This window comes from Neofelis nebulosa, chromosome 8, assembly GCF_028018385.1.
Source record: "Neofelis nebulosa isolate mNeoNeb1 chromosome 8, mNeoNeb1.pri, whole genome shotgun sequence".
Taxonomy (NCBI): Eukaryota; Metazoa; Chordata; class Mammalia; order Carnivora; family Felidae; genus Neofelis; species Neofelis nebulosa.
The window spans coordinates 690983-717292 of NC_080789.1; the positions used below are offsets into that span (position 1 = coordinate 690983).

General features: G+C 64.1%; 3 protein-coding genes across 9 annotated transcripts in view; all 3 read left to right on the forward strand.

Moving 5' to 3' along the window:
• PLXNB2 (plexin B2) overlaps window positions 1-3642 on the forward strand; it is a 29475-nt gene extending 25833 nt beyond the window's left edge. For 4 of the 5 annotated variants that reach the window (XM_058740907.1, XM_058740909.1, XM_058740908.1 and 1 more), the window contains 10 exons: window positions 42-198; window positions 347-447; window positions 536-620; window positions 775-929; window positions 1104-1264; window positions 1349-1496; window positions 1992-2056; window positions 2198-2273; window positions 2633-2707; window positions 2792-3642. In XM_058740907.1, the coding sequence (XP_058596890.1) occupies window positions 42-198; window positions 347-447; window positions 536-620; window positions 775-929; window positions 1104-1264; window positions 1349-1496; window positions 1992-2056; window positions 2198-2273; window positions 2633-2707; window positions 2792-2896 (1128 nt within the window). In that variant the 3' untranslated portion in view covers window positions 2897-3642. The remainder of the gene's footprint in view (window positions 1-41; window positions 199-346; window positions 448-535; window positions 621-774; window positions 930-1103; window positions 1265-1348; window positions 1497-1991; window positions 2057-2197; window positions 2274-2632; window positions 2708-2791) is intronic. The other variant, XM_058740906.1, reaches the window with a different exon arrangement.
• Window positions 3643-8126: 4484 nt separating this feature from the next.
• Window positions 8127-14951, forward strand: MAPK11 (mitogen-activated protein kinase 11). 3 transcript variants are annotated; one of them, XM_058740926.1, is made up of 12 exons: window positions 8129-8489; window positions 10860-10989; window positions 11079-11137; window positions 11229-11340; window positions 11417-11446; window positions 11522-11569; window positions 11660-11774; window positions 12166-12237; window positions 12432-12511; window positions 12974-13052; window positions 13141-13314; window positions 13646-14951. In XM_058740926.1, exons 1-12 carry the CDS (start codon window positions 8374-8376, stop codon window positions 13723-13725), a joined length of 1095 nt encoding a protein of 364 aa, XP_058596909.1. In that variant the 5' UTR covers window positions 8129-8373; the 3' UTR covers window positions 13726-14951. The 3 variants fall into 3 exon arrangements, with proteins under 3 accessions (XP_058596910.1, XP_058596909.1, XP_058596911.1); XM_058740928.1 differs by lacking the exon at window positions 8129-8489 and adding an exon at window positions 8582-8689; XM_058740927.1 differs by lacking the exon at window positions 11417-11446 and having other exon boundaries at window positions 8127-8489.
• A 2134-nt stretch (window positions 14952-17085) lies between these two features.
• On the forward strand, window positions 17086-25917 carry MAPK12 (mitogen-activated protein kinase 12). Its single transcript, XM_058740925.1, has 12 exons — window positions 17086-17330; window positions 17420-17549; window positions 20023-20081; window positions 20973-21084; window positions 21216-21245; window positions 21526-21573; window positions 22142-22256; window positions 22487-22558; window positions 22680-22759; window positions 22840-22918; window positions 23002-23175; window positions 25289-25917. The coding sequence occupies exons 1-12, from the start codon at window positions 17206-17208 to the stop codon at window positions 25366-25368; spliced, it is 1104 nt and encodes a 367-aa protein (XP_058596908.1). The 5' UTR covers window positions 17086-17205; the 3' UTR covers window positions 25369-25917.
• Window positions 25918-26310: the final 393 nt, after the last annotated feature.

Below are 26310 nucleotides of genomic sequence, written 5' to 3' on the forward strand. Positions count from 1 at the left end.
AGGCCCCCCACGCTGGCTCTTCACCCCACGTCCCCCGGCAGACGGTGAGCGTGATCGTTCAGGACGAAGGCGCCGATGCTGTCCCGGTAAAGGTCCTCAACTGTGACACCATCTCCCAGGTCAAGGAGAAGATCATCGATCAGGTGTACCGCACGCAGCCTTGCTCTCGCTGGCCTAAGGCTGACAGCGTGGTCCTCGGTGAGCAAGGTCCTCGTGTACCCAGCTCTGTGCCCTGGGGCGGGGTCCTGCCCTGGGGACCCTGGGTGGGCAGGTGGGGTGGAGGGACAGCAAGAGGGAGCCGGGTGGGGTGTGGCTGGGCTCCAGGAGCTGGGCTGTGTCCTCCCAGAGTGGCGTCCTGGGTCCACAGCCCAGATCCTGTCAGACCTGGACCTGACCTCTCAGCGGGAGGGCCGGTGGAAGCGTGTCAACACCCTGATGCACTACAACGTGAGTGCTGGCGGCTGGGCAGGGGGAGGGCGGCAGCCCCAGCCTCGGGGGGGAGCCGGGGGCCCGCTCTCACGACTGCATGCCCCAGGTCCGGGATGGAGCCACTCTCATCCTGTCCACGGTGGGAGTCTCCCAACAGCCTGAGGACAGCCAGCCGGATCTACCCGGAGAGCGTGAGTCCCTTCCTTTTGCCTGTGCCCTCGTGGGCTCTGGAGGTCAACGTGGACCCGTCTGCCCCCCCCCCCCCCCCCCCGCACCCCGTGCTGCCCTGGAGGGGCGGGGGGCTACTGAGCTCCAGTCTTGGCCTTCAGTGCCACCTCCCCACAGGCCATGCCCTCCTGGAGGAGGAGAACCGTGTGTGGCACCTGGTGCGGCCAGCGGAGGAGGTGGACGAGGGCAAGTCCAAGCGGGGCAGCGTGAAGGAGAAGGAACGCACCAAGGCCATCACCGAGATATACTTGACCCGCCTGCTCTCTGTCAAGGTGGGCGCTGCTGGGGGGGGTGGGGGGTGGGTGGGCGGGGCAACATGTGGCCGGTCACACCGGGGGCGGGGCCTGTGGGCGGAGCAACGTGGGGGGGGGAACGGGGCGGTCACAGGGTCCGGCGCCCACTCCCACTCCCGGCTGAGTCCCCCCCCTCCTGCCCCAACCCCGCAGGGCACGCTGCAGCAGTTTGTGGACAACTTCTTCCAGAGCGTCCTGGCACCTGGGCATGCGGTGCCGCCCGCTGTCAAGTATTTCTTCGACTTTCTGGACGAGCAGGCCGAGAAACACGACATTACGGATGAGGACACCATCCACATCTGGAAGACCAACAGGTGGGGGCTCCTCCGTCCTGCTGCTGCCTGCCCTGCTCCGGGGTCTCGGCAGCCAGCCCCTCACTCCCTGTCGCTCTGCCTCAGTTTACCACTGCGGTTCTGGGTGAACATTCTCAAGAACCCCCATTTCATCTTTGACGTGCACGTTCATGAGGTGGTGGACGCTTCCCTGTCAGTCATCGCTCAGACCTTCATGGACGCCTGCACACGCACAGAGCACAAGCTGAGCCGCGTGAGTGGACCCTGAGGGCAGTTTCGGGGGTGGGGAGATTTAGGTCGTTGCCCTGGAGTTCTGTAGGGTCCGGGTCGAGTAGTGGGGGGTGGGGGGTGGCCCGGGGAAGCCATGGTGCGATGCGGGTGAGGAGGTCAGTTTGGGATGTGCCGGGAAGTTTGGGGTGTTGGTTTGTACGTTTGGGGCCCGAACTCACGAGAAAGGCAAGTGCACGGTAACTGGGCCTGTGGGAGGTAGAGGGCCCGCGTCACGGCCTGTGGGCTCTGGAGGTCAGCGTGGACCGGTCTGCGCCCCCGCGCTGCCCTGGAGGGGCGGGGCCTGGGCCCTCCCTGCCTTCCCCTCACGTGGGTACCCAAGGCACTGGGCGCTCCTCCCCTGCTGGGCCTCTGTCCCCCACACGCCACACCTCCGGTTCTCTGTTCCGTGGGTGTCCTGGGAGGGTGCGAGCTCGGCTCTGTCACGACTCAGGCGTCTCTCGGCTCCGGCCCCCCACAGGACTCTCCCAGCAACAAGCTCCTCTACGCCAAGGAGATCTCCACCTACAAGAAGATGGTGGAGGAGTGAGTGCTCCCGTCCCCCCAGCTGGGCCCTGGGCACTCGCCCTTGACCCCACCCAGTGGGGCCCCTGGGGGTGGCGCCGCCCGCGACTGGGACCCGCTGCCCCGCCCCTTCCCCCCGACCACACGCCCGCTCTCCCGCAGCTATTACAAGGGGGTCAGGCAGACGGTGCAGGTCAGCGACCAGGACATGAACACGCACTTGGCGGAGATTTCCCGGGTAAGAGAGGGTGACGCGGGGTGCGTGTGCGCCCCCTGACCGTACCCAGGCCGGGCACCCCACCCCTCCCCCAAAGCCCCCTGCTGAGTGGCGCTGGAGACTGCACTTGCAGGAGGCGCAAGCGGGGTGGGCCAGGCGTGCCCCGAGGAAAGGGGTCTGCGAGCCGTGCTGACCCGGCCCGACTGCCGTGGGTCTGCGGGTGAGAGCGCCTGTCTGTCTGTGGCCGTCCCGCGTACCTGTAAGCCTCCGACGCGTGTGTGTGCTTGGGGTGCTACGCGTCGGCCCTTTCCCCCTCCGGGGACAGCCTCCTACCTGCGGGGTCACACGGCCCCTCTCCGACGCCCCCCCCAACCCCCCAGGCACACACAGACTCGCTGAACACCCTCGTGGCCCTGCACCAGCTCTACCAGTACACACAGAAGTACTATGACGAGGTGAGGGGTGTCCTCCCAGGGGTGGGGGCCAGCACCCAGGCAGCGCCCTTCCCTGGCGTGCGGTCTGACGCGGCCCGCCTGCAGATCATCAACGCCCTGGAGGAGGACCCTGCCGCCCAGAAGATGCAGCTGGCTTTCCGCCTCCAGCAGATCGCGGCTGCGCTGGAGAACAAAGTCACAGATCTCTGACCTCTGGCCTCGGCCACCACTGACTCTGGGCACAGGTGCGTGATGCTCCGTGTCAGGCGTCGGGCAGCCCCTGAGAAACGAGGCCGAGGGGTAAGGCCCTTACCCTTCACCAGCAGGGGAAGAGCCCCGGGCATCCGCGTGTGGGTGCAGCGGGGGAGCCCCCACCTCCGCGTCTGTAGCATCTATCTCCTGAGCAATAGTGCCGTGCGCCCTCCAGCGCCAGCTCCCGCAGAACCAGCATCAGGTCTTGTCTGTGTCACATCTCCCGCGCGATTCGCAAATGTGCCTTACGCCCCTGGCGCCGCGCCGGGTCGCTGGGGGCAGTGGGGCCTCAGCTCCCCCTGTCTGAACACCAGCAGCCACCTCAGACTCCTGGGTTTGGCCTCTTCGGGTGGGGTCTGCTCGCCTGTGGCCCGCAGGGCCTCGCGCCCAGACTGTGTCTGTCTGCCCCGCCGGGACTGGAGGACAACAACGGTACGAAGCCTTCCTGACCTCACGTGGCCTGCCCTGCGGGGCGCTGGCACTCCGGGTGGACCCCGGGCCCCGGGCCCCACCTCAAAGGTCAAGCTGGACGTCAGACGTCGAGGCCCAGGTGGCCAGAGGGGACCCAGAAGACTGGGCCGTGCCGGAGGCCCTGCCCAGGTCGGAGGGGTCTGGCAGCAGCTCCACCGGGACCACCCTCACCCCTACCCCCTTTTGTAAATCTTGTTCATTGTAAATCAAATACACCTGTCTTTTTCACTCTGCTGCGTGGCTGGGTTCCTCCTGTGGCTGCAGCAGATTTGCAGTCCCTGCTTCTCCACTCCCATTCCTCCTGTGGACACTGGCCCGAGGGTCTCCCCTCAGGCCAGCATGTGCTTTCTGGTGGTGGGGGTAGGGGGGGTGTGCAGGGGAGAGTTGAGCTGAGTCCAGGCCCTGCCCTCCCCGCTGCCCCAGGGCTGAGAGATGCGGCCTGGGGCACAGAAAGGGGCTGGGCGCCACCGCCAGTAAGTGATCCTGGAAGGATTGGTTCCAGGCAGGGGAGTGTGGATCAGGCGCCATCTGGTGGCCAGGACGCCCCTGCCTGCCTTCCTTGGGCTGAGCCTGCTTGGGCCTGGGGGGGCACTCGTGGGCCTGGCAGGGGCTACTGTCTGGGCCCCTGGTAGGTCAGGGACCTATGATCCTCTTTTCTAAGGAGGGGGTCCAGCCAGCATACAGGTAGTAAGTCACTGCTGTGTGCAGACCCCACCAGACACTGGGTGACTCTGGGAGAGAGGGCCCTGTGTCCCCCAGGGTCGGCTCCTTGGCCCCGAGAACAGCCCCAGAATGACCTGGGACAAAAGTAAGGCTGAGTAGTGCCCCCTGCCAATGCCTCACGGAGGGGGTGCTCCAGGATTCTGGGGGTGGAGGAAAAGCATGTTGCTCCCGGTCCCCGTGTTGCACGCAGGGCGGCAGCAATGAGATGCACCGCCCCGGAGCATCAGCACACAAGCGTGTGCGTAACACAGCAGCTTCATGCGGTCAGTACACACTGTCCTGGGCCCTGGGAACACAGCAGTAAATGGCATAGACGGGCTGCTCCGAGGGAGCCCTGGTGCTCCAGGAATACCGCGCAGCCGAAAGGGGATTCGGTGGCTCCAAAATGAGGGCGTGCTGCTGGTCCCGCCTCAGATCTGGCTGGACCCAGGTGCTCACGTGTCTCAGGGTTCCATCTTGTCCGAACTGCTTCCCGGCCTATGTGGCTGTGTCCCCAGACAGCGGGGACGTTGTTGATGGGCAGCCCCAGACTGCGTCTCCTCCACTTGGGGCATCGTGGTGGCTGGGGATAGGCTAGGCCTTCGATCGTGAGCTCCCTGTGCACTTGGAATGAGGGTGGGTCTCTCCTACAGGGAAGGGTACTAGGCAAACGCTGACACCCCCTACCCCAGGGACCCCTAAATGACACTGTTATGACCCACACGAGGTTTCCTCTTCCCTGAGATCTAGCTGTTCAGAAGCAGGTGGAACAGAGTCTGGAAGTGCTAGGCTGGGGGTGCCTGGGGCAAGGAGGCCTGGCTTCCAGACTGGGCCTCCACAAGCCACTACTGCCCCTAAGAAGCCACTACTGCCCCCTACAGACTACAGTCTGCAGTGTGAGGACCCCCTTCCCATTCTGTGAAGGTTAGAGACAGGAAGGGCTGGAGGTCCAACAGATGGGGTATGAAGAGGTCCAGGGGCTGTCCTTTCATGCGGCTGTTGAAGGCATAGATGTTGGGGTGCAAGGTGGCAGGGGGCAGGCCAGCCTTGAGTTGTCAGGATGGTGTCAAACTGAGGGATGACCCACCTTCCTGTTTCCACTTCACCATTTTCCTCCTGATGTAGTGGCTGGGGCGGGGAGGATGCACACACAACTTCAGTGACCTTTCCTTCCAAGTTGCAGGGAACAGCCTAAGGCCACACCCTGCTTGCTTAACGGCGAGGAAGGACCCTCTCCTAAATCACCAGGCCTCCAGGATAGAGCCACATCAGCTTTTTAGGAAGTTCATTCTGACCACAGGGAGAAGTGCAGCCAGGAGGCCAGCAAGTGGCCAGTGGAGGGGAGAGTGGACATGGAGAGAGTGGGATCTTGATACTGGAGTGTAGGGTGGAGGGAGACCAGGGATGGGGGTCCTGAGACTCAGGGCTTCCATCTGGGTAGGAGGCCCTTGGGTGTAGCCTCCCCATCTGCGCCCCATCCTCAACCTGCTGCCCCTGCCGCTGCCCGCTGCTCTCCACGCCATGACCACCGACTTCTCTAGGCTCAGGCCTCTCTCACCCTCCGGACCTGGTGGCCAGGATTACGCTGTGAAAATGTCCAGCGCAGCTTCCCATCACCCTGAGAGCAAAAATGAAATCCCTGCTGTGGCCCCACCCAGCCTGCCTCAACCCTCCTCCCTGACCACCTTCCCCCTTTCTTGTCCCTCAACCCGAGCTCAGTCCCGGGGAGGCAGGACGGTCTGAAAGTTTGGCTCAGCTCCACTGGTGTCTCTCTCCAGGGGACTTCCTGACCTGTCCGGCTTTGTGCCCTCTCCCCACCCTAACCACCACCGGAAAGTCCCTGGTTTCTCTCCCGGACCCTCCCCAGGAGGCAGCTTGGCCAGGACCCGCCAGCCTGGGGCCAGGTGGGCCGACGGGGGTGAATTCTGAGGGAGGGTCTCCATTCTGCCTGACTCACTGAGCCGACCGGGTAGTCCACTCCGCTCTGGTCAGTTCCGACCACTCAGCCCGGATTTGGGGCAGGTAGGGGGAGGCCGGGCGCAGGCTCCCCTAGGGGCGGCACGACTCCACCCCCGGGCCGCGGAAGAAGGGCGGAGCCTGTCGCCCGGGGAACCTGCTTTGGTTGCGGGTCTGGGGGGCGGGGGGAGGGGGGGCGCGCCCGCCTAGCGCTAACAAAGGCCGCCTCCTCTCCCCGCAGCCCGGGGCTCGGCGCGCCTCCGCCCCCCGGGAAGGGGGGGACTCTGGAGGGGGGGTGCGGAGCGGGGCGACACCGGTTTCCTCCCCCCACCACCGCCCGACCAGCACTGGCTCCCAGAGGGGAAACTGAGGCCAGGGATGGCTCGGGACTTGGCCGAAGTCACGCAAGGCTGGCCGGAGCGAGACTCGGATCGCTTTCTCTGTGGTTTCTTTTTTTTTTTTTTTTTTAATTTTTTTTTTAACGTTTATTTATTTTTGAGACAGAGCATGAACAGGGGAGGGGCAGAGACAGAGGGAGACACAGAATCGGAAGCAGGCTCCAGGCTCTGAGCTGTCAGCCCAGAGCCTGACGCGGGGCTCGAACTCACGGACCGCGAGATCGTGACCTGAGCTGAAGTCGGACGCTTAACCGACTGAGCCACCCAGGCGCCCCTCTTTGTGGTTTCTTCGCTCCCGCCAGAGTTGTTTTGTTTTATTTGGTTTTAATGTTTATTTTTGGGGGGCGAGGGGCAGAGAGAGAGAGAGGACAGAAGATCCCAAGCGGGCTCTGCGCAGGCAGCAGCAAGCCGGACTGCGGGCGGGGGGGGGGGGGGGGGGGGGCTCGAACTCACAAACCCTGAGATCATGACCGGAGCCAAAGTCCCAGGCTTAACCCCCTGAGCCACCCAGCGCCCCCCACCCAGCCACCACCCCCCGCCAGGGTTTCGATTCGCTGGGCAGTTATGTCCGTTTGCCTGGCACTGCCTTGAGATGTCTTATTTTAATTTGGTTGCCAATATTTAAAAATCAGGAGATTTCACGTAAAAACTCAGGTTTTAGTTTGTCTTTGAGAGGTGGGGGTTCAGGCCACGCAGAGCCTGATTTCCCACTTTTCCAGGAGGCTGCAGCCCAGACAGTACCCACTGCCCTCCCAACATAGAGGGCCAGGAGGCGTCTGTCCTGGGGACAATGCTGTCTGTGAACAAGTATCACTTCAAAATGGAAAGTAACTACGCGGGTGCAGAGCAACAGACAGTCGCGGGAGGCCGTCTTGCTGGAATGAGGAACATTCCCCCCCCCCCCCCCCCCAGTCAGTTACAGCAGCCTGCTTGAAATAATCCTTCCAGGCCAGGAGAGGAAACCGGGGAACGCGCTGAGCGCGGAGGCGTAACAGCGGTTACGCGCCAGAGGAGCTCCTCTGTACATAGGAAAGTCAGGGTGGGCTTCCTGGAAGAGGTGACAGCCGAGGGTGCGTTTAGAAGGAGGCAAGGTACCAGGAACCAGAAAGGACACACTTGGGGATAGCATTTGATGGGTGCAGCGCCTCCGAGGTCCCCTGGCGCTGCCGCTGTCCCTGGTCCTGACAGGGCTGGTTCCCCAGGCCCGCCCAGCAGCCACACTTCTCCCCAGGGGCGGCCGGACGGCGCCCAGCGGCCGGCTTCGGACCCCGGAAGGTTCCCAGCGGAGGAACCACACGGCCAAGCCGAGAACGGCCTCCAAGGGAGAGGGAAGCCAGGCTGGCCCGGGATGCAGGGCGCCGCCATCTGCACACCCCAGAGGGGGACCCAGTCAAGTGTCCAGTTGTGATTAGGTAGCATTTTCTACATCGATGGAAAAACCGCTCCCACGGCTTGATCTTGAGGGAGCAGGCTGGGGGGTTGGGTGTCGTGCAGGGCCCGGAGCAGGAGCGGGGAGAGGAGGGATGAGCGAACCCGAGGTGCCGGCACCGGTGCGGGCAGGGGAGGGTGCGGGGAGCGGAGGCGGCCTGGCAGGGGCGGGGCGCGGCCGAGGGCCGAACGCGGGAGGACGCTGGGGCCAGTGCGGACCCCAGGAGGCAGAAGCGCCCCGGCCGCGACCCCAGGAGGGGAGGGCAGGGCTGGCTTCCGGCCGACCGCCGCCCGGCAGGGGCAGGAAGCCGCGCGGCCGTCCCCGCGCACCCCCACCCCGGCCCCGCCCCGCGCCGCGCCCGCCGCCGCCTCCTCCCGCCGCCCTCCGTCCGCTCCGCTCGGGCTCGGGCTCCGGCGCGGGGCGGGGGCGGGGGCGGGGGCGCGGGGCGGGGCGCGGGCCGAGCGGCGGCCGCTTCGGACATGTCGGGCCCGCGCGCAGGCTTCTACCGGCAGGAACTCAACAAGACGGTGTGGGAGGTGCCTCAGCGGCTGCAGGGGCTGCGCCCGGTGGGCTCGGGCGCCTACGGCTCGGTCTGGTAGGGGCGGCGGGGAGGGCGGGGAGGGCGGGGAGGTGCGGGCGGGACGGAGTGCGCGCCCCCTCCCCTCCCTTGGCGAGGTTCCTGGCGTGGGGAGGGGCCTCGCCCTGCCTCCGCCCCCGGGCCGTTCACCGATCGCGGGAATGAATGGGGGGTCGGGGGCAGGAAGAAGGAAACTTTCCTACCGGACGCCGCTCCGGGTGAGGGAGAGGGGTCGTTCTCCCCCCGTCCCAGCCGGAGCACCCCCACCGGGCCCAAATCCTGCGGCGTCACAGCCGGCCAAAGGGCGGGTCTCCCGGGCCCCTAAATGTGCGAACAGGCGTCCAGGGTGCCACCCCCTCCCCCGTCAAGGGTTGGGCAGCTCTGGGGTCTGCCCCGTTCCTAGGATGGGTGGTTTTGTTTGCAAAAGAGAAAGCCCAACTTGAGGGAGGGCAGGACCCCTCCCCTTACATCGGCTTCAAAACTCCCCTGGGTCCTGCCCCCTCCCCGGTTTTCCAAAGGGTCTCAGACTCTGGATGGGGTTTCAGGCCTGATCAGAGAAGCCTGCCATTCCCTCTGCAGTGCTTGTGGGGGTCTACCCCTGCTCCATTTTTGCCCCCACCCAGAGAGCTCAGACCACAGCCCCACAGTTGAGCCCTGGGGCCCTGACAGAGGACAGAGTCTGGAAGTGGGAGACAGGGTTGGGGGTTTGGCTGAGACCTGTGTGGGGCTGTGGAGGGACTGGGGGTGGGGCTTAAGGTGAGGTGGTTCCAGGTGGTGGGGGTGCAGTTACAATACCTTCAGGCTGAGTGTGGATGTGGATGTTGAGAGGTGCCCCCCCCCCAAACCCAGTGGGGTCCTTACCAAGGCCTGAGCTGGTGGCTGCCGTCCACTGAGGGGGTCTTAGGTGGGGAGGCCAGAGCCCCTCGAGATGGGGCTTTACTCCTGGCTCTGACAGAAGGTTACCAGTGGCACTTCCTGAACCCCTCCAGAGTCCCAGTGCTGTAAGGGCTGGTGTAAGGGCTCGGCACCCCCCACCCCCACCTCCCATCTGCAGTCATCCGCCAGCTTGTCAGAATCCGCAGGCTGGCCATTTCAGCCGGTCCAGCCTCTGGCCTCTGACTTCATTTCTAAGACCTCAAGGGCAGGAAGAGGGTCAGGGATGATGCGTTAGTGGCCCCCGCCACTAACCAGTCTTTGCTGGATTCACCTCTCAACTGGAGCCACCTTCGGGGGTCCCTAGGGGGGGCCAGCTCCCTGAGCGAGGCCTGGGTCTCTCCCCATTGCTCTGTTGCCCCGGTGCAGGTGACGGCCCTCTCCTGGGCTCCCACGGTGAAGCTGGTGACCTAGTGCCAATTCTGTGTCACCAGATTGTGCAGACAGCACTGGGGGAAAAGGTCCGCTGCCCCACATGAGGAGCCACTCCCCTGCTTGCCTCCCCAGAAGTGACTTGGACCTTCCCCAGCAGGCGACAGGCTGGGGGAAGGGGCCTGGGTGCCCCAGGCACCTGGCTGGCTCTCCTCCACCACCACCTGGGCCCATGAGTATCCTGTCCTGTGCACACTCATTCCTGGGGGAAGCAGGGTCCTAGAGAGTGGAGGTAAACTGGGAGAGAGGGAAGGTCTGGGCATCAGTGACCAAACAGTCTTGGTAAAGGCATGGCTGTTAGCACGGCTCCAGTGCTGGGGGCAGTGGGACTCTGAGAGGGTGGGGGTGACAGACTATTTGCATTTGGAGATGATGCCAGTGACCATTTTGTCTCTGCTGAGGAAGAGTAGGTGGGTGAGGCTGGTGAGGAGCTGGGGAGTGGAGTGGGGGTCCAGACACCACCCTCTGTTGAACATTTCATGTTGTCCATTTTTTCATTCTTAAAAAATAACAATCCAGTAAACACCTTTGGCCAGTTTTTTGTCCATATTTTGAATATTCAGAGGCATTGGGGGTCCAGGAGCTTTGGAGGTGGCTCTGGAACGACCTGGGGAGCCCCCCCCCCCCCAATGCATGGGCCCACAGGGGAACAGGAGAACAATTTGCAGTGGTTGTTTTCCAGGCCTGGTCATTGGAGACCCTCCCCCAGCCTCATGCTGAGTTGGGGGAGAAGATCCGGGTCCTGCTCTAGAACTCCCAGGTGGGGGCAGGCCAGGACCTTGTGGGCCTGAATACTGGTGGGAAGGGGCGGACTGGAGGGTGCGATCCGGCCCAGAGGAGGCTCAGAGGAGAGGGTTTCCAGGCCGGTCAGGGGCTGGCTGCACCGAAGGCAGGGCACCCTAGGGGTCCTCCGAGCAAAAGTGCGCTCAGAGGGCGAGATTAGGCCCAAAAGGAGCAGGGCCTGGGGGCGCACGGCTGGGTCCCCCCTCTGCGCCAGCGCTGCCTCACTTGCCCGCCTTGCAGCTCGGCCTACGACACGAGGCTGCGCCAGAAGGTGGCAGTGAAGAAGCTGTCGCGACCCTTCCAGTCGCTGATCCACGCGCGGAGGACCTACCGCGAGCTGCGGCTGCTCAAACACCTGAAGCACGAGAACGTGAGCAGAGAGCCCTGGGGCGGGTCAGCGGGGCGGGGCGGGGCGGGGCTCCCCGGCCAGGGCAGGCCTGACTCCCACCCCCCTCCCAGGTCATCGGGCTGCTGGATGTGTTCACGCCGGCCACCTCCATTGAGGACTTCAGCGAAGTGTGAGTGGCAGCCACTGTGGCAGCTGGCCGGGAGCTTGTAGGGGGGGGGGGGGGGGGAGGCGGGGCTGTCCTGACCCCTGACCCCTCCCAGGTACCTGGTGACCACCCTGATGGGCGCCGACCTGAACAACATCGTCAAGTGCCAGGCGCTGAGCGACGAGCACGTCCAGTTCCTGGTTTACCAGCTGCTGCGCGGGCTCAAGGTGGGAGCCAGGCGGGTGGGCGCAGGGTGGGATGTGGTGGCCACAACCTGACGCTCGCCCCGTCTCCCCCTTGCAGTACATCCACTCCGCGGGGATCATCCACCGGGTAGGTGTGGCCACCGGGTGAGGGTCGGGGCTGGCGCTGCCCTGCTCCTGCGCTCACGCCCTGCCTGCCCCACAGGACCTGAAGCCCAGCAACGTGGCTGTGAATGAGGACTGTGAGCTTAGGGTGAGCTGGCCGTGCGGGCGGGGCGGCCACCCTGCTGGCCGGCAGAGGGGGCCTGCCTGGAGGCACTGACAGGCCTGGTGGTCACTCTAGATCCTGGACTTTGGGCTAGCCCGCCAGGCTGATGAGGAGATGACCGGCTATGTGGCCACCCGCTGGTACCGCGCACCTGAGATCATGCTCAACTGGATGCACTACAACCAGACAGGTGATGTCAGCCCATATGGGGGCACACGGGTTGTGTTGGGCCAGGGTGGGCAGGCAGGCCAGGGCCTGGGGAGGGTGGGGGCTTATGAGGCCAAAGGCCAAGGACCTTACGGTGGGGGGGGGGGGCGGGGGGGGAGTGCTTGTGTCCAGCCTTGGGGACAGGCAAGATTTGGGACCATGGTTCCAAAACAGACCTTAGAGGTACTGAGCACAGCAGGTCTTGGGCTAACTCCTCCCCCTCCCAGGGTTGGGTCTAGAGGAGTAAGCGGGCTGCTGTCTTTGGGCCCGGGTGTGACGGAGAGGCCACTAGGCTGGCACTGTCCGGACAGCCCCCTGCTTCTCTGAGGGGGGGCTTGGGGAGGGCAGACTAATGGAGACTCCTTCGCCAACAGTGGACATCTGGTCTGTGGGCTGCATCATGGCTGAGCTGCTCCAGGGAAAGGCCCTCTTCCCAGGAAATGACTGTATCCTTGCCCCAGGCTGGGTCCCTTTCTGCTGGGTGGGTGTCAGGGGATGTGGCACTGGCCCTTTCTGGCTGGTCTTGCCTCCTCTGCCTCCCGCTGTAGGAGAGCAGGTTTGGGGCAGTGTCCCAAGGTCTGGGATCTGGGGGCTGGGAAGGGTCTACTCCTGGCCAGTGGGCATTTCCTCAGCCAGGCAGACATCGACCAGCTGAAGCGAATCATGGAGGTGGTGGGCACGCCCAGCCCTGAGGTTCTAGCAAAAATATCATCGGAACACGTGAGTCACCAGCTCCCGGCTCCCTCTGCTAACCATGCCCTCAGGTACTCTGGAGGGAGTGGCTCTGTGGGAGTAGACCAGGGAGCCTGTGGGGAGCATGGGTCACAGTGGAATGGAGCCTGAGGCAGTGCCTGACCCCTTAAGGGAGAAACAGGTGAACAGGGAAGACATTCGTTGGGGCATGAGGGACAACAAGGGCACAACCCCAGCACTAACCAACATTGCCCTTGCCCAGAGCAGTGGGGCGACACCAGGCCCTGGGGCTCCAGGCATCGAGAGCCAAGTGGGGTGCTCGAGCCGCTAAACCCCAAGTGGGAGATGCTTCTGGTCTGTGCATGTTCTTGTCCAGGCCTGTTGGAGGGAATGAGTCTGGGGGCTTCTCTCAGCAAGCGTCTGCCTGGCTTGGGGCCAGGGGAGGGAGGGTGTGAGCAGCCCCCTCAGGCCCTTCCTCTGTGCCCCCAGGCCCGGACGTACATCCAGTCCCTGCCCCCCATGCCCCAGAAGGACCTCAGGAGCATCTTCCGTGGAGCCAACCCCCTGGGTGAGGATGTGCCCTGGGTCTGGGCTGGGCTCCACGTCTGGCCCTGGATGCCTAACTGACCACCCACCTTCCACTGGCCACTCTGTAGCTGTGGATCTCCTGGGAAGGATGCTGGTGCTGGACAGTGACCAGAGGGTCAGTGCGGCCGAGGCCCTGGCCCATGCCTACTTCAGCCAGTACCACGACCCCGACGATGAGCCCGAGGCTGAGCCCTATGATGAAAGCGTTGAGGCCAAGGAGCGGACCGTGGAGGAGTGGAAGGGTGAGCTTGAGGAAGGCTGGGTGGGACAGGTGGAGCCCAGGGCCTGAGGGCTTCATTCCCCTGGAGGCTAGGAGTTGCCTGCTTCCTTCTGGAAGTGTTCTAGTTCCTCCCAGAGCGCCACCCCCCCCCTCCAGGGTGGGGCAGGTAGAGATGGGGTGAGGGGTGTCCAGCAGGGACCTGGGGGGCGGGCAGCACAGGGCAGACTCCGGAAGGAAGCGGGGGGGGGGGGGCGGGCAGCTGAGGCTGCCCTCAGGGTGATGGGCTGGGGTAGCAGGGGAGACGGGCCAGCCACCAGCGACCGCAGGAGCTCACCCTTTCCTTGGCTCCCCAGAGCTCACCTACCAGGAGGTCCTCAGCTTCAAGCCCCCGGAGCCACCGCAGTCACCTGGCAGCCTGGATATTGAGCAGTGAGGGGAATGTGCCGGCTGGCCACTCGAACTGCAGGATTCCCTCAGCCTGCCGGATTCCCATGAGGAGTGCCTCCCAGCACCGCTGTGGCCAGCAGGCCCGACCCTAGCCTGGGACCCCTCGCCTGCACACTGCTCCTTGTGGGCAGTCCTCGTATGCATGTGAACGCACAGAAGTGTGCCTGTGTGCAAGCCACTGGGGCAGGAGTCTAGGCAGAGCGTCCTTGCTCCCCCTGCCTCCTCCCAGCAATCTGGGTCTCCCTCAGGACCTCACCTGGATGCCATAAGGGGTCCCTCTGGGGAGTGTGTCTGTCTCCAGATCTCCTGAGTCCCAGAGGACTGTCTCTGGAGGGCCCCCTGGAGACTGAAGTGGGGGTCTTAGTTGTCAGAGCTTCTCAGCCCCCAAGTGCGGCGCTACTCTGGAAAATGCGGAGCCCCGAGTCTGAAAGCTGGGCGGGGTCTTTCCTGGAGGCTGGCAGGGTAGGGACAGCCACCAGGTATCAAATCAGAAAGTCATTCTGGAGCCGTGTGTTCACCTGTGCTGTGTGTGGCACGTGTGCACTAACGTGTGCTCCTGGTACCTACGTGTCAAGGCGTGTGCAGGCACGTGTGAATCCGTGGCTGCCTGAGGGGAGGGCCAGCTTCCATGACCAGCAAGAAGCTTGAACGGAGGTGGCCGCACTGTCACTTCCCCTTCCCTCAGTGCCTGCTGTAGGGGTGCAGGGGTGGTGGTGCTGCTGCCGAGATCCTGTGTGTACCGTTCGAGGGGCTCAGGCGGGTGGCGGCATCCAGTGGACAAAAGCCAGCGCTTTCTCCTTGGCTGTGGGGGTTGCTGCAGGTGCTTCTAAGGTGTGAAGAGCTGGTTGGCACAGGGGGCTCCAGCCTGGAGGGGGCGGGGGGAGGGGGCACACACCAGTGCAGACTTGGACTCAGGCTCCGGACCTTGGCCCAGAGCTCTGCACGCTCTACCTCTGTCCACCTGGCCCTGCCACTGAGAGCCAGGGGTTCTGGTCTGTGGGTGACCCTCATCCTCCCTTCTTCCAGGATGGAGCTGATCTAGTAAGCTCTGGACACGAACCTGCTCGACATGTTGGGGGTGTGGGTCCTCCGTCGAGGGGCTTCTCTGTGGGGTGGTGGCACCCTATGCAGGAGGTGGTGACCTCCCACCTTCCAGAGGCCTCAACGTCAAGTGCCTGCACCAGGGTTTCACAATAAAGGGGTTCTCTCTCACTCGGCTTGTGTCCCAAGTCTCCAGGCCCCGCTGCCTGGCTGTCCGCACTGCCTGGAGTGGGTCGCTGGATCTGTGCACCACATCCCCAGCTGGCCTGGCCCCACCAGACCCCGCACGGCCTCCATCCCTTGGGTGTCCAGGCGGACAAGCAGCCATCACCGGCATAGCACCCTCCCTGCTCCCCAAGAGCTCAGGGGGGACTGGGGTGGGGTGGACTGGGTTCTCCACCCAGGCTAATGGGTTCTGAGGAGGGACAAGGCAGGATGGCCACCCACAGATGGACCCCAGCTGCCTTGCTGAGGAATTCATTGGGCAGGCTCAGCTTCTGGCCCAGATACAGACCTGTGCTGCCTTTCAGTGGTCAGGGAGGCTGCTGGGGGACAATCGGGGGTCTCTGGGAGCAAAGGCCTGTCCTTGCTTGGAACTGGGTGAAGCGGGTGTGTGTGGGGAATAGCTTCTTTAAGGGGAAAGAGACCACCTGCTCTCAGGACACACTTGCACTGCAGTTCAACAGAGGAAAGGCACTGGCCTCAACAAAGGCAGTCGTGCCCTTGCCCTGGGCCTTGGGGGTGGAGACCACGTGGGAGTGAGGCCTCCGGGGGCCTGGTCAGTACGGCTACTGGGCCTCAGGTTCTGGGGAACCCCTGGAAACCAAGCGAGGCTGGGTGGGGGTTAGGGGATGGGAGAACTGGGACACGTGCCACCTAGGGAAGCCGACCAGACGACCAGACCCCTGGACCCCACCACAGGGAGTAAGAAGGCCAGCTAGGGGCCTCCTGGAGGAGGCAGGTGGAGTGTCACAGGCAGCCCAGGGCATGAAGGCCACTGGCTGTGGCTCCAGTGACCCCAGGCTGCTCCCACTGACTAGTCTCCAGTCCTGGGTGCTGCAGATCACCAGCCCGCAGCCCAGGTGCAAAGCTGCTCTGGCCGCCTCTGAGCTGCTGATTCATGGCGGCAGCGGCCGGCAGGGCACAGAGGGAGGGGCAGGGGGCCTCAGGGATCCTGTTACTCCACTGGTTCTCAGGCCTAGGTCACTGGGTGGAAGAGGTCGTGGAGGGGGCTCTGTCCTCCAGGAGCATCTGGTCCAGGATGTGGCCAGACATGGAAGGACGCTGCCCCCATCGAGGGTTAAAGAGGGCGCAGAGAGCCCAAGTGGGGCCCTCCTTCACCCCTGGGGTCAAGCACAACTTTCTGGAGAGGGTGCAGAGGCTCAGACCAACCTTGAGACAAACCAGAGGGAGTAAGCTGGGCAGAAGGGGGGACGGACAAAGGGACTTGCAAATGCTGGGAGCAGGCTTTCCCACTGGGGAGGGGGGAATGGAGAGGAGGGGGTTGGGAGGTGCACAAGGGCCCAAGGCGGGGACCCTACAGGAACAACTTCTCTGGCTCCTGGGGTCGGGAGGTCACAGGGAGGGGTGCTGGGGATGCAGCCTAAGATTGGGAAACGGAACCAGCTCCTCCACAGGGAAGGGGATGCTGGCAATTCGAGGGTTAGGGGGGAAACCCCATACTGGGACAGGATGGTCAGCCCCAGGGGAAGGGCGTGTCCTGCAAGGTGGGTAGCAGACTCGGGGAACACGGAGCTCAGCCCGGTGGGGGCGGAGGGGGGCTCAGGGCTGGGGGACCGGGTCGGTGGGGTGGAGTTGGCGAGGCGGGTGGACAGTGACCTGCGGCTGGGAACAAGAGGTCCTCGGTCGGGGCCCAGCTCCCCGGGGGCGTGGCTACTGGGGAGGAGCCGGGAGCCCCAAGGCGCTAAGGCTGAGACACCCCCGACCCGGGCCGGGGGAGTCCAGCTCCGGTGGGGAGGCGGCGGGGGCCTCCGGCGGAGCGCGTTCGGGCGGGCACTGCCCTGCGGGGCGGCGCTCCCCCGTCCTCGGCCGGCCCACCCCCGCCGCGGCCGCCTCGGGTTTCCGCGGGGGCCGGAGGGCGGGCGGGGGCGTCACGTGCGCGCGGCCCGGGGGCCGGTTGGTCGGCGGGCAGGGGAGGGACCGCGCGCTACCCCGGGCCCGGGCTGGGGTCGGGCCGGGGTCGCGCGCTCCCGACAGCCGGGAGGGCGGCGGCGGGAAAAGGGGAGAGAGCCGGGAGCCGGAGGACCCGGGCGGCGCGTAGCGGGCTGTGCCCAGGCGGCGGCCCCGGGCGCGCGCCAAGGGAGTCCCGCCGATCCCGGGTGTCCCCCCCCCACACACACACACACCGGTCCTCGGGGCGCAGCGCCCACGGGGTCTGCGGCGGGGGGCGGCGCCCGGGGTTGCCATGAGCTCCCCGCCGCCCGCCCGCAAGGGCTTTTACCGCCAGGAGGTGACCAAGACGGCCTGGGAGGTGCGCGCCGTGTACCAGGACCTGCAGCCCGTGGGCTCCGGCGCGTACGGCGCCGTGTGGTGAGCGCAGGCCGGGCGGGGCGGCCGGCGGGCGGCGGGGGCGCGCGGCGGGGGCGGGCCGGCCTCCCGCTCAGCGGTGCGCCCCGCAGCTCGGCCGTGGACAGCCGCACCGGTGCCAAGGTGGCCATCAAGAAGCTGTACCGGCCCTTCCAGTCCGAGCTGTTCGCCAAGCGCGCCTACCGCGAGCTTCGCCTCCTCAAGCACATGCGTCACGAGAACGTGAGTCGCGCCGGTCCCCGCTCAGCTGGGCTCAGGGCCTCCTCGTCCATCCGTGCAAGTCCTGCCCTGGGAGGCTGAGGCCCCGGTACCCAGCCCCTGGGCGACCCCGCCCATGTGGCAGGGCGGACGTGCGGGATCAGGGCGTTGTACGCCACGATGCTGGTGGGGCTCCACGTGCTGAGGGCAGCCCCCCCCCCCCCCGCCCCCTTTCTGAGAGAGACTGCTTCCCCAGGCTCCGGTCCTCCCTGCTAGGCCAGGCCCTGCCAAGGGCTTAGCTCCTTGGCTCGTTCCTGGGGCCACATCTGGCTCCTCAACCCAGATCCCAGTCAGGGGACGGTGGCTTGCCCAGGCCAAGGGCATCCTCCAGGCCTCACCCCAATCCTGCCCCCAGCCGGAGCCTGCAGGTGAGAGAGGACACAGTCATCCTAGAGGCACCAGCCTCTTCCCTCTCCCCAGGCGTCCTCCACAGCTGCGCCCCAGGCCCCCTTCTGCTCCCGTCGGGTCCCTGTCCTGCGCATTCTGCTCCAGTCCACCGCCCCGGCCTCGGTTCAGGGGTGCAGAGCTAGTCACCGAGCAGGAGTTGGCATGCCGGCATTGTCACCTCAGAGCCTTGGGGTGTCCGGTGGTGATGGGGTTTACAGAGCTGGTGTGTGGAGGGCACTAGGCAGTGGCCAGCGCAGAGACTCCTCCTTCTGTGCCGGGAGAGGGCAGGTCTGGGTCCCTTCTCTCTCCTAGGGGAGCCCCTGTTGCTTCTCGATGTTCTTCCTGTGGCCCTGAACTCTGTCCCTCCCACACCAGCCATTCCTGCCTCACCCCTAGTTTGGACTGCTGGTGTGAGTACTCAGACCCTGGGCTAATCATGCTCCTGATGGTCTGGCCCCTCCTGGATCATCAGAGCCACCAGCCTCCTTTGGGAAAAACGAGTCCCACGTCCACCAGGAAACTTGTCCCCTTGACACAGGGTCCTTCATTCACTCTGACTTTCCTTCTCTGCCCTTGGCCCTTCCCGGTGGGGGGGGGGGAACGGGGGCAGAATCCATTTGGGACGGACAGCAGCCCAGTGCCGCCCTCCCTACCTTCTGGTTACACCCAGTCATGCCCAGGTTGGTTCCCATGAAGGCAGACCCATCTCCTCAAGGCTGCATACTCCTCCCCAACTGCCCCCTCTCCTGCCTGCCCTGCCCATTCCCCAAGGGCTCAGGGCTTTCCTTCAGTTGCTGGGCCCCCTGGCCCAATCCCCCCCTCTGTGCCTTCCCAGCTGAGCTCCCAACCCACTAGCAGCCAGCTGCCACTGCCTGCATGGTGCCTGAACGCAGCTAGGAGGCTCAGCCCGTCGTAAACCCATTTTCCTACAAGAATGCTGAAGCTATGAGGGGCTGGGTGCCATGGCGGGTCCCACCCTTCCACCCATGCTTCAGGCCTTCTCCCTCTCCTTCCCTGCACTTTAGGCCAGAATCCACGCTGCAGAGGTATGGAAGTCCCCATCAACCTGATGGACCCTCCTTACACTTGGGGACGCTGTCCTCTGTCCTCTTCTTGCAAAGACACTGTCCTCATTCCCTAGTACTTGCCTGCCTCCAGGCCCTCACTGGACCTCCCTCTCTGTTCTCTCCTTCCCTGTGCCCATGGCTCTGGCTGGCGGCTCTGAAGGCCATCTAGCCATCCCTCTACCTTGTGTCCACTCTTGCCTCACTCCTGTCTGTCCCCATACAGCACACAGGGGGACTCACTCAGCATCACACCTATTTAAACCCTTTCTCGGCAGCTCTAAGGATCGAAGCCAAACCTTCACCTGGCATGCAAGGGCCTACTTGGGCTCCCTCTGGCCTCTCCTTGGCTGCTCCCTGGCCTGGGCCTCGGCCACCTGGCCTTTCTCCCCGTGTTCCTCAAACGCTTGGAGTGTTCTCCCTTCTACCTCGGCCCCCATTTGCATGGCCTATACAAGGGGTCCTCCCTCCTGGCACATCCAGCTGCCCCTCTGGCCACTAGGATGTACAAGCTGCCCAGGGACCTGCGGGGCTGGGTCTAGCTGTCAGCTCGATCATGGTGCTGTCAGCCTGGGCCTCTCCAGCGGAAACTAGGCTCCTTGGTGGACCTGCTGGGGGCTGGCACTCCCCTGGGGGGCTGTCCCACCCTGGTCTCGAGTCTTCCATGGAGGCAGAAAGAGGGGGACAAAGGGCCAAGGGGCTGGAGCTCCTTGGGTGGCTGGGAGCTGACCCAGACTTGGGGCTGCCCCTCCCCCAGAGGATTCCTGTGGTCATCACTCAAAAATAGCCTGTGTATGGGCATGTGTGCCAGCGCTGGGTTGCATGGCCAACAGACAGAGCCAGGCTCTGTGGACAGTGGGAAGGGACGGGGATATCTGTAGGGGGCTTTCCTGCTCAGAGCACAGTGCCAGCCTCAGGGGTTTGCCTGAACCCCCATGCCCTCCACTGTGCCCCCATCCCACCTGTTACTCCGGCCTCCTCCCCAGGTCATCGGGCTGCTGGACGTGTTCACTCCTGACGAAACCCTGGATGATTTCACAGACTTGTGAGTGCCGTCCTGGGAGGGCTGGGCAGGGCAGAGGGGTGTTGGGTTGCTCTTGGGTGCTGACTCGGGTTCTGTGTTGGCATGTGGGCCTGTCCCTGCGGCCCAGCGGGGTCGGGATGCACACTGCCCACCCCTTCCCCACACCACAGTCCACCCCCTGCCACACACCCCTGGGAACCACGGCACTGGCGCAGCTGGGTGCAGCCCGGGCCTCCTTGGACCACGCTTGGCACGGGCTGTCCAGTGCTGGAGGTGTGAGCGTTGGACCTGCGTCGGTTAGCCAGCAGGCCCCGTGCTCTGGGACCCTGGCGTCAAGTATGTGGCTTTGTAACTGGAGCTGCTGACCTTTGCTGGCAGGCAGGGGAGGGGCGGCAGGGGGCCTGCCTGTGGCTGCCATCCCTGGATTCATACCGTCCTCGGCCAAGGCTGGGGGCTGAGCCTGGGAAGGGCTGAGGACAGGCTCCTTGCCGTCTGACCTTGCAGAGGTCGAGGACACACATAGGCCTCAGTGTCCTGGCGAGGTGTTAAATGTCTGTGCTCTGTGTCTCTCTCCCTCCACCTACAGGCCCAGCCTGCTCCTCTGAGCCACGTGTCCTCCTGTCCCCACCCCTGCCCACAGGCACTTCCCTCCTTCCTCTTGCACCCTCTTCTGTCTGTGATCCCTGGTGCTCCCTACACCCTAGCCTCCATGTGGCCCTGCAGGAAACCCCAGAACACGGTCCTGACCCACCTGACATTCTGGGGCAGGTGTGCGTGGGAAGGTGGGTGGAGCCTGGTGCTGCACTGTGGAAGGTAGAACGTGCTGCCAGGCGATCCCCAGGGTCTCCAGGGTCTGAGCCTCGGCCCAGGGGGTGTGATGCCCACTGTCCGCACCCACCCCGGTCCCTGCAGTTACCTGGTGATGCCGTTCATGGGCACCGACCTGGGCAAACTCATGAAGCACGAGAAGCTGAGCGAGGACCGAATCCAGTTCCTTGTCTACCAGATGCTGAAGGGGCTAAAGGTGGGAGCGCACAGGGGTGCTGCAGGAGGGGCAGAGCCCCCCAGGCCAGGCCGGGGCCAGGGTGGGATTGCTCGTCCGTGGTTCTGAGGTCCCGGAGCTGACTGCCACTGACCCTCTGTCTGTCCCCATAGTACATCCATGCTGCTGGCATCATCCACAGGGTGAGTCCTGGTGCTGGGTGGGAACTTTCTGTGCCCTGTAGGTGTGGGAGGGGCCTGATTGCCAGGAGCCTCCACTGCTGGCCTGTGAAGGGGCAAGATGGGGCCAGTGGGGAGTGTGTGCGAGGCTCACACACAGCTGTGGGGGCCTGGGTACCTTTGTCCTTCCTGGAAGGGCATCCGGGTGGGGATGGCCGAGTCTGGCTGCCCCACATTCAGGTGTCCAGGCTCTGGCCCTGGTGTGGTGGGCGGGGCTGCTCGCCCACCTTTCTTGTGCCCCCAGGACCTGAAGCCTGGCAATCTGGCAGTGAATGAGGACTGTGAGCTGAAGGTGTGTGTTGGTTGGGATGGGGGGGGGCGGGGGCTGGGCATCTCTCCCCGCCTGTCCATCTGCCTGTAGCCCTGGGCCCTCAGGCCTGGGGGAGTGTTGGCTCGAGCCCAGGCAGAGGGACCAGACTGCAGCCATCCAGGCCATGGCTGGCAGCTGACAGGCAGAGGGGCCCTGGGGAGGCACTTGATGCACGGGGAATGGGGGGCCGAAGTGGGCGCACTCTCACACCTGATAAAGGTGAAGGGCGGGAGGTGTCCCTGGTCCTCCATACCTGAGCCAGCATAGGGCCGAGGGGGCCCCTGTAAAGTGCTGGCCAGGTCCTGGGGTCAGCAGAGAGTAGAGGAGCAGGGAGAGGAGACCCATGGGAGTGCCCGCTCCTGAGGGTAGGAAAGGCAAGGTCGGGTGGGGCTGGGGGCACTGGCCATGGGGAGGAACTCATGGAGAGGCCATGACCTCAGGCCCTGGAGGGTTGGCAGAGGCCCCGGTGTGCCCGGTGCTCCTGGGTCATAGGCTGGCCCACCTGCTCCCTGGGGGCCGTGTTGCCCCACCTTCCTGATTCTGACTATAGATCCTGGACTTCGGCTTGGCCAGGCAGGCCGACAGCGAGATGACTGGGTACGTGGTGACCCGGTGGTACCGTGCACCTGAGGTCATCTTGAATTGGATGCACTACACCCAGACGGGTGAGGATGCCCAGAGACGCAGAGCCACCCTGGCCTTGCCCACCTTCTTCCCTTTCTTCATGGGAAGCCCAGCGGTGGCTGCTCCACGGGGAGGCTGCTGACCTGGGATGGGATTGGGGCGAGGGTGTGGCAGGCTAGATGGCCCCTATGTCCACGTCCCCCTCCCGTGTCTGTGTCCCCCGCCCCCCTCCCTGGCCCACAGAGCCCTGATGCAGGGGCTTCTGTCTCAGTGGACATCTGGTCAGCGGGCTGCATCATGGCAGAGATGATCACAGGGAAGACGCTGTTCAAGGGCAGTGACCGTATCCTACACTTGTGGGGGGTAGGCTGGGTCTGGGGGGGGTGCTGGGCATGCTGCCCCAGCCAGGTGGGGGGGTACGCCCTGCTCTCTGGCCCCGTGCTGTGCTCCTCATCTCAGCACAGACCTGGACCAGCTGAAGGAGATCATGAAGGTGACAGGGACTCCTCCCGATGAATTTGTGCAGAGGCTGCAGAGTGCCGAAGTCAGTGGGGAGCTGGGCGGGGGCTGGAGGGGCTGGGGCCGGGCCTGTGGGTTGGCCCCTTACCCTTTCTTCCTTAAAAGGCGAAGAACTACATGAAGGGCCTCCCCGAGTTGGAGAAGAAGGATTTCGCTTCCATCCTGACTAACGCAAGTCCTCTGGGTAGGGCTGGACTGGGGGGTGGGGTGGGGTCAGTGACCAGGGCGCTGGGGCCTGCGACCCTCCCTAACCAGTTCTCCCCGCAGCTGTGAACCTCCTGGAGAAAATGCTGGTACTGGATGCCGAACGGCGGGTGACTGCGGCCGAGGCGCTCACACACCCCTACTTCGAGTCACTGCAGGACACGGAGGATGAACCCAAGGCCCAGAAGTACGACGAGTCCTTTGACGATGTGGATCGCACGCTGGACGAGTGGAAGCGTGAGTGGGGGGCTCTGGGCAGGGCCTGTGCATGGGCTCTGAGTCCTGGGATGCAGGTCAGCTGAGGAACACAACAGACTCAGAGGGCAGTGGGGCTTCTAGGTCAAGGTGACCTCTGGCTGGAGCTGAGGGATGAAAGAATGTTCCTGGCAGGAGGTTCGGCACAAACAAGAGCAGGAGGGGAGTTCTGGAAGTTGCAGGAGGCAGCTCTCAGCTCAGGGCCGTTGTGAGCACTTGGCTTCTCCCAGCCCTGCCGGCCCTGCCCAATGCTGCCCACATCCTCCCCATGTCCTGGCCAGAGACCCAGGCCATTCTGGAGCCCCTCCACTCCCACTCATCCCCCAGGCCTCCACTCTTACCTCTTGAACTCGTCCTTGCCTCTCTGCCCTTTTCAGGACCCCTCCCACCTGCACAACTCACACCTCTCGTGTCCTGCCAGCAGCAGAAGCCCCCCACCCCCAGCCCCAGACAGCCCCCTCACCACCCCTCGCCTGTTCCTCCAGTCCCACTGAGCAGTTCAGATGCACCTGTCACTGCTCTGTACTGCCAGGCTGGCTGTTGCCGTACACTAAGGGCCCTTCCCTTCATCCCTGAGGGCCAACCAGCAAATATTAAGCCTCAGGCTGGGCTCAGGGACACCTGCCAGGTCCCCAGGCCTCTCTCTGCTGTGGTCCTGAAGCCCTGGGCTGGAACTGTCTTGGCAGAACGGCAGGCAGTGAGGGCTGGGCTTGGTGTCTTTCTCTTGGTGGCTGCAGGACCAGCCTGGAGGGTGCTGGGATGTCCGAGGGCAGCAGTTAGCACTGTTGGGGCCGTGGCACACGGTGGCCACTGTGTCCTAGGCCCCATCTTGGCTCTGCCTCAGACATAGGGCCCTGGTCCTGCACATGGGGGTCAGGGTGGGACTGGACTGGTGGTTCCCAAATCACGTTCCTTAAGCCACGGGGTGCTTGCTAACTCTCAACAGAGCTCCGCCCTTAGTTGTGCTGTTTTGTGCTCTTAAGTTTCGTTTAGTTTGGGGAAAGTTTTCTGCTGCTAAAAAAGATAACATGAAAACCACGGGCCACAGGCTCCTCTCTGTGGTCCCCACCCACACAGACTGTGGTAAGAGATTTTGCTTTTACTATAGACCATGGGGAACACGTGACCTGTTTGTGGCTAAGCCCCTGGTCAGGAATGCAAACTCTCATCGCCTCCTGTTTCCCTGGGAACAGCCAGCTTCACATAGACCTTCCGTGTATGGGTTGAGCCCTGTGTTAGGGTCAGATGAAGGGCCGAGGAGGCACCACAGGGGGCGGGAATACATCCATGCCACAGGCAGGGCAAACCACAGATCGCCTGCTCTAAATGCACAGTGTTTCCTGAACTGGGCTCTGGAGGAGCAGAGTCCCCCAAACAGGTGCTCCACTGGCCAGGTGAGCATGGAAACAGTGAGGTAGGCTGAGCAGAACCTGTCCCGCTGCAGACTGGCCAGAGGAGAAGCAAATCAGGCTTTTTCCTTCCTTTGGGATGGCTTGCTCTCGGGACAGGGGACAGGACCACTAGGCAAGGAGGGCAGATGCTGTGGGTGGTGGGAATTCCCCTCGTTTAAGTTTCTATGGATAGTCTCGATCCAGAAATCGAGGTGTGCCCTGCTGGGGCCCTGAGTGGCTCCGCTTGAGTAGACACGTTGATTTACATTGCCAGGACAGCCTCTGCTCACTGCAGAAGGCTGCGGGGCCAGGGCCTGTCTGGCCACGCCAGGGGCAGTGGGTTTGGGTTACAGGAGCTCCTTCGGGGTGGATGGGCACAGGTGGGCTGAGAGTGGCCGTAGCCTTGGATGAAGTGGCACCTGCACTCCAGCAATGACCTCTGGCCCTGATGTTTTTGGGGACCGGCTGGCCCCCTAGGTCAATGGCTAACAGCCTGTGCTCTAGGGCTGGGGAACTCTTCCCACCCCTACCCTGAGCCGCCCCTCACAGGACTCAGTGCTGGTTAGGGCAGGTACCAGTGAGCTGGGCCCAGTGTTCTTCCTGGGTCACTGGCTTCTGCCTTTGGTGTGAATTGTAGGAGCTGATTCTGAAGGGTGATGGGGTCCCTTCTCCCGTGATGATCTGTCTCCCTCACCCCACCCCAGGTGTCACATATAAGGAAGTGCTCAGCTTCAAGCCTCCCCGGCAGCTGGGGACCAAGGTGTCCAAGGAGACAGCGCTGTGAAGACCCCTGGGCCCTGAGAGCGGTGGGGAGGGGGCCTTGAGGACCCTGGCTGGGGCTTCCACCTGGAAGGGGATCCTGATTATCACTGTGACTCTGGCTGGGGTTTGCATCCCAGGAGACCTATGGTTCCATGGACCCCCTCCCCCAGCCATTACCCTGCTCTCAAGGCTACCACCTCAGTCTAACCTTGGGGGGGGGGCATCTGGACCTTCTGAACAGGACGCCAAACTGACCTGGGACTGGCCTCTGACTCCCTGGGCAGTGGTCCCCTTCCCCAGGTGCAACAAGAAGCCTCAGAGCCCGTGGGGGATGGGGGTGGTGAGGCTTGGGTCAAGGCTTGGCCTGACCCTGTCCGCTCCAGCCCCTGCTGGAACCCAGTTCACACAGCTGAAAGAGATACACAGGGAGGGCACTGAGTGCCTACTCAGGGATGTCTCTCCTGGGGGGCGTTGGTGTGGACTCTCCTGAACCCCCCAGCCCGGAATGTAAATTGGCCCTGTGCTATGCCCACATGACGGGAAGGAAATAAACCCTTTTGTAGAGATCCCACTCTGGCTTTCCTTCCTAATTCTCGCGCTGGATCTCCACCTTTAGGTCTCTGAGCTGCAGCCAGGCATAGAGAAAAGAAGCTGGCTCCTGAGCCTCAGTCCCTACTTAGTAGCTGTTCCCCGGGCACGCCTTTCCTCCCAGGTCCACTGTGAGCCCAGAGCCTGAAGCCCCCGGGGTAGGGGTTGGTCCCGCCCCTTCTGAGGACTTCCTCTAAAAGTTTAGACTCTGGAGCCAGGCCCCAGGCAGAGCCCGCTCAGGACGGGGCGTTAGGGCCCAACCTGGGGCTCGGTCCCAGCTGTCTGAGCTCCCAGCAGTCTCCAGGGCCAGGTTCCTGGAGAGGAGGGGTCACGCTAGACGCTTTGAGGCACCTGTCACACACAGTACGCCAGTGGG

Excerpts from the sequence above, each read along its gene's own strand:
- MAPK11 (XM_058740926.1), top strand. The coding sequence starts at position 8,374 with ATGTCGGGCCCGCGCGCAGGCTTCTACCGGCAGGAACTCAACAAGACG. Across the intron at positions 12,512-12,973 it reads CAAAAATATCATCGGAACAC|GCCCGGACGTACATCCAGTC; the intron begins GTGAGTCACCAG and ends CTGTGCCCCCAG. Across the intron at positions 13,053-13,140 it reads CCGTGGAGCCAACCCCCTGG|CTGTGGATCTCCTGGGAAGG; the intron begins GTGAGGATGTGC and ends GCCACTCTGTAG.
- MAPK12 (XM_058740925.1), top strand. The coding sequence starts at position 17,206 with ATGAGCTCCCCGCCGCCCGCCCGCAAGGGCTTTTACCGCCAGGAGGTG. Across the intron at positions 17,331-17,419 it reads GGCGCGTACGGCGCCGTGTG|CTCGGCCGTGGACAGCCGCA; the intron begins GTGAGCGCAGGC and ends TGCGCCCCGCAG. Across the intron at positions 20,082-20,972 it reads CTGGATGATTTCACAGACTT|TTACCTGGTGATGCCGTTCA; the intron begins GTGAGTGCCGTC and ends CGGTCCCTGCAG.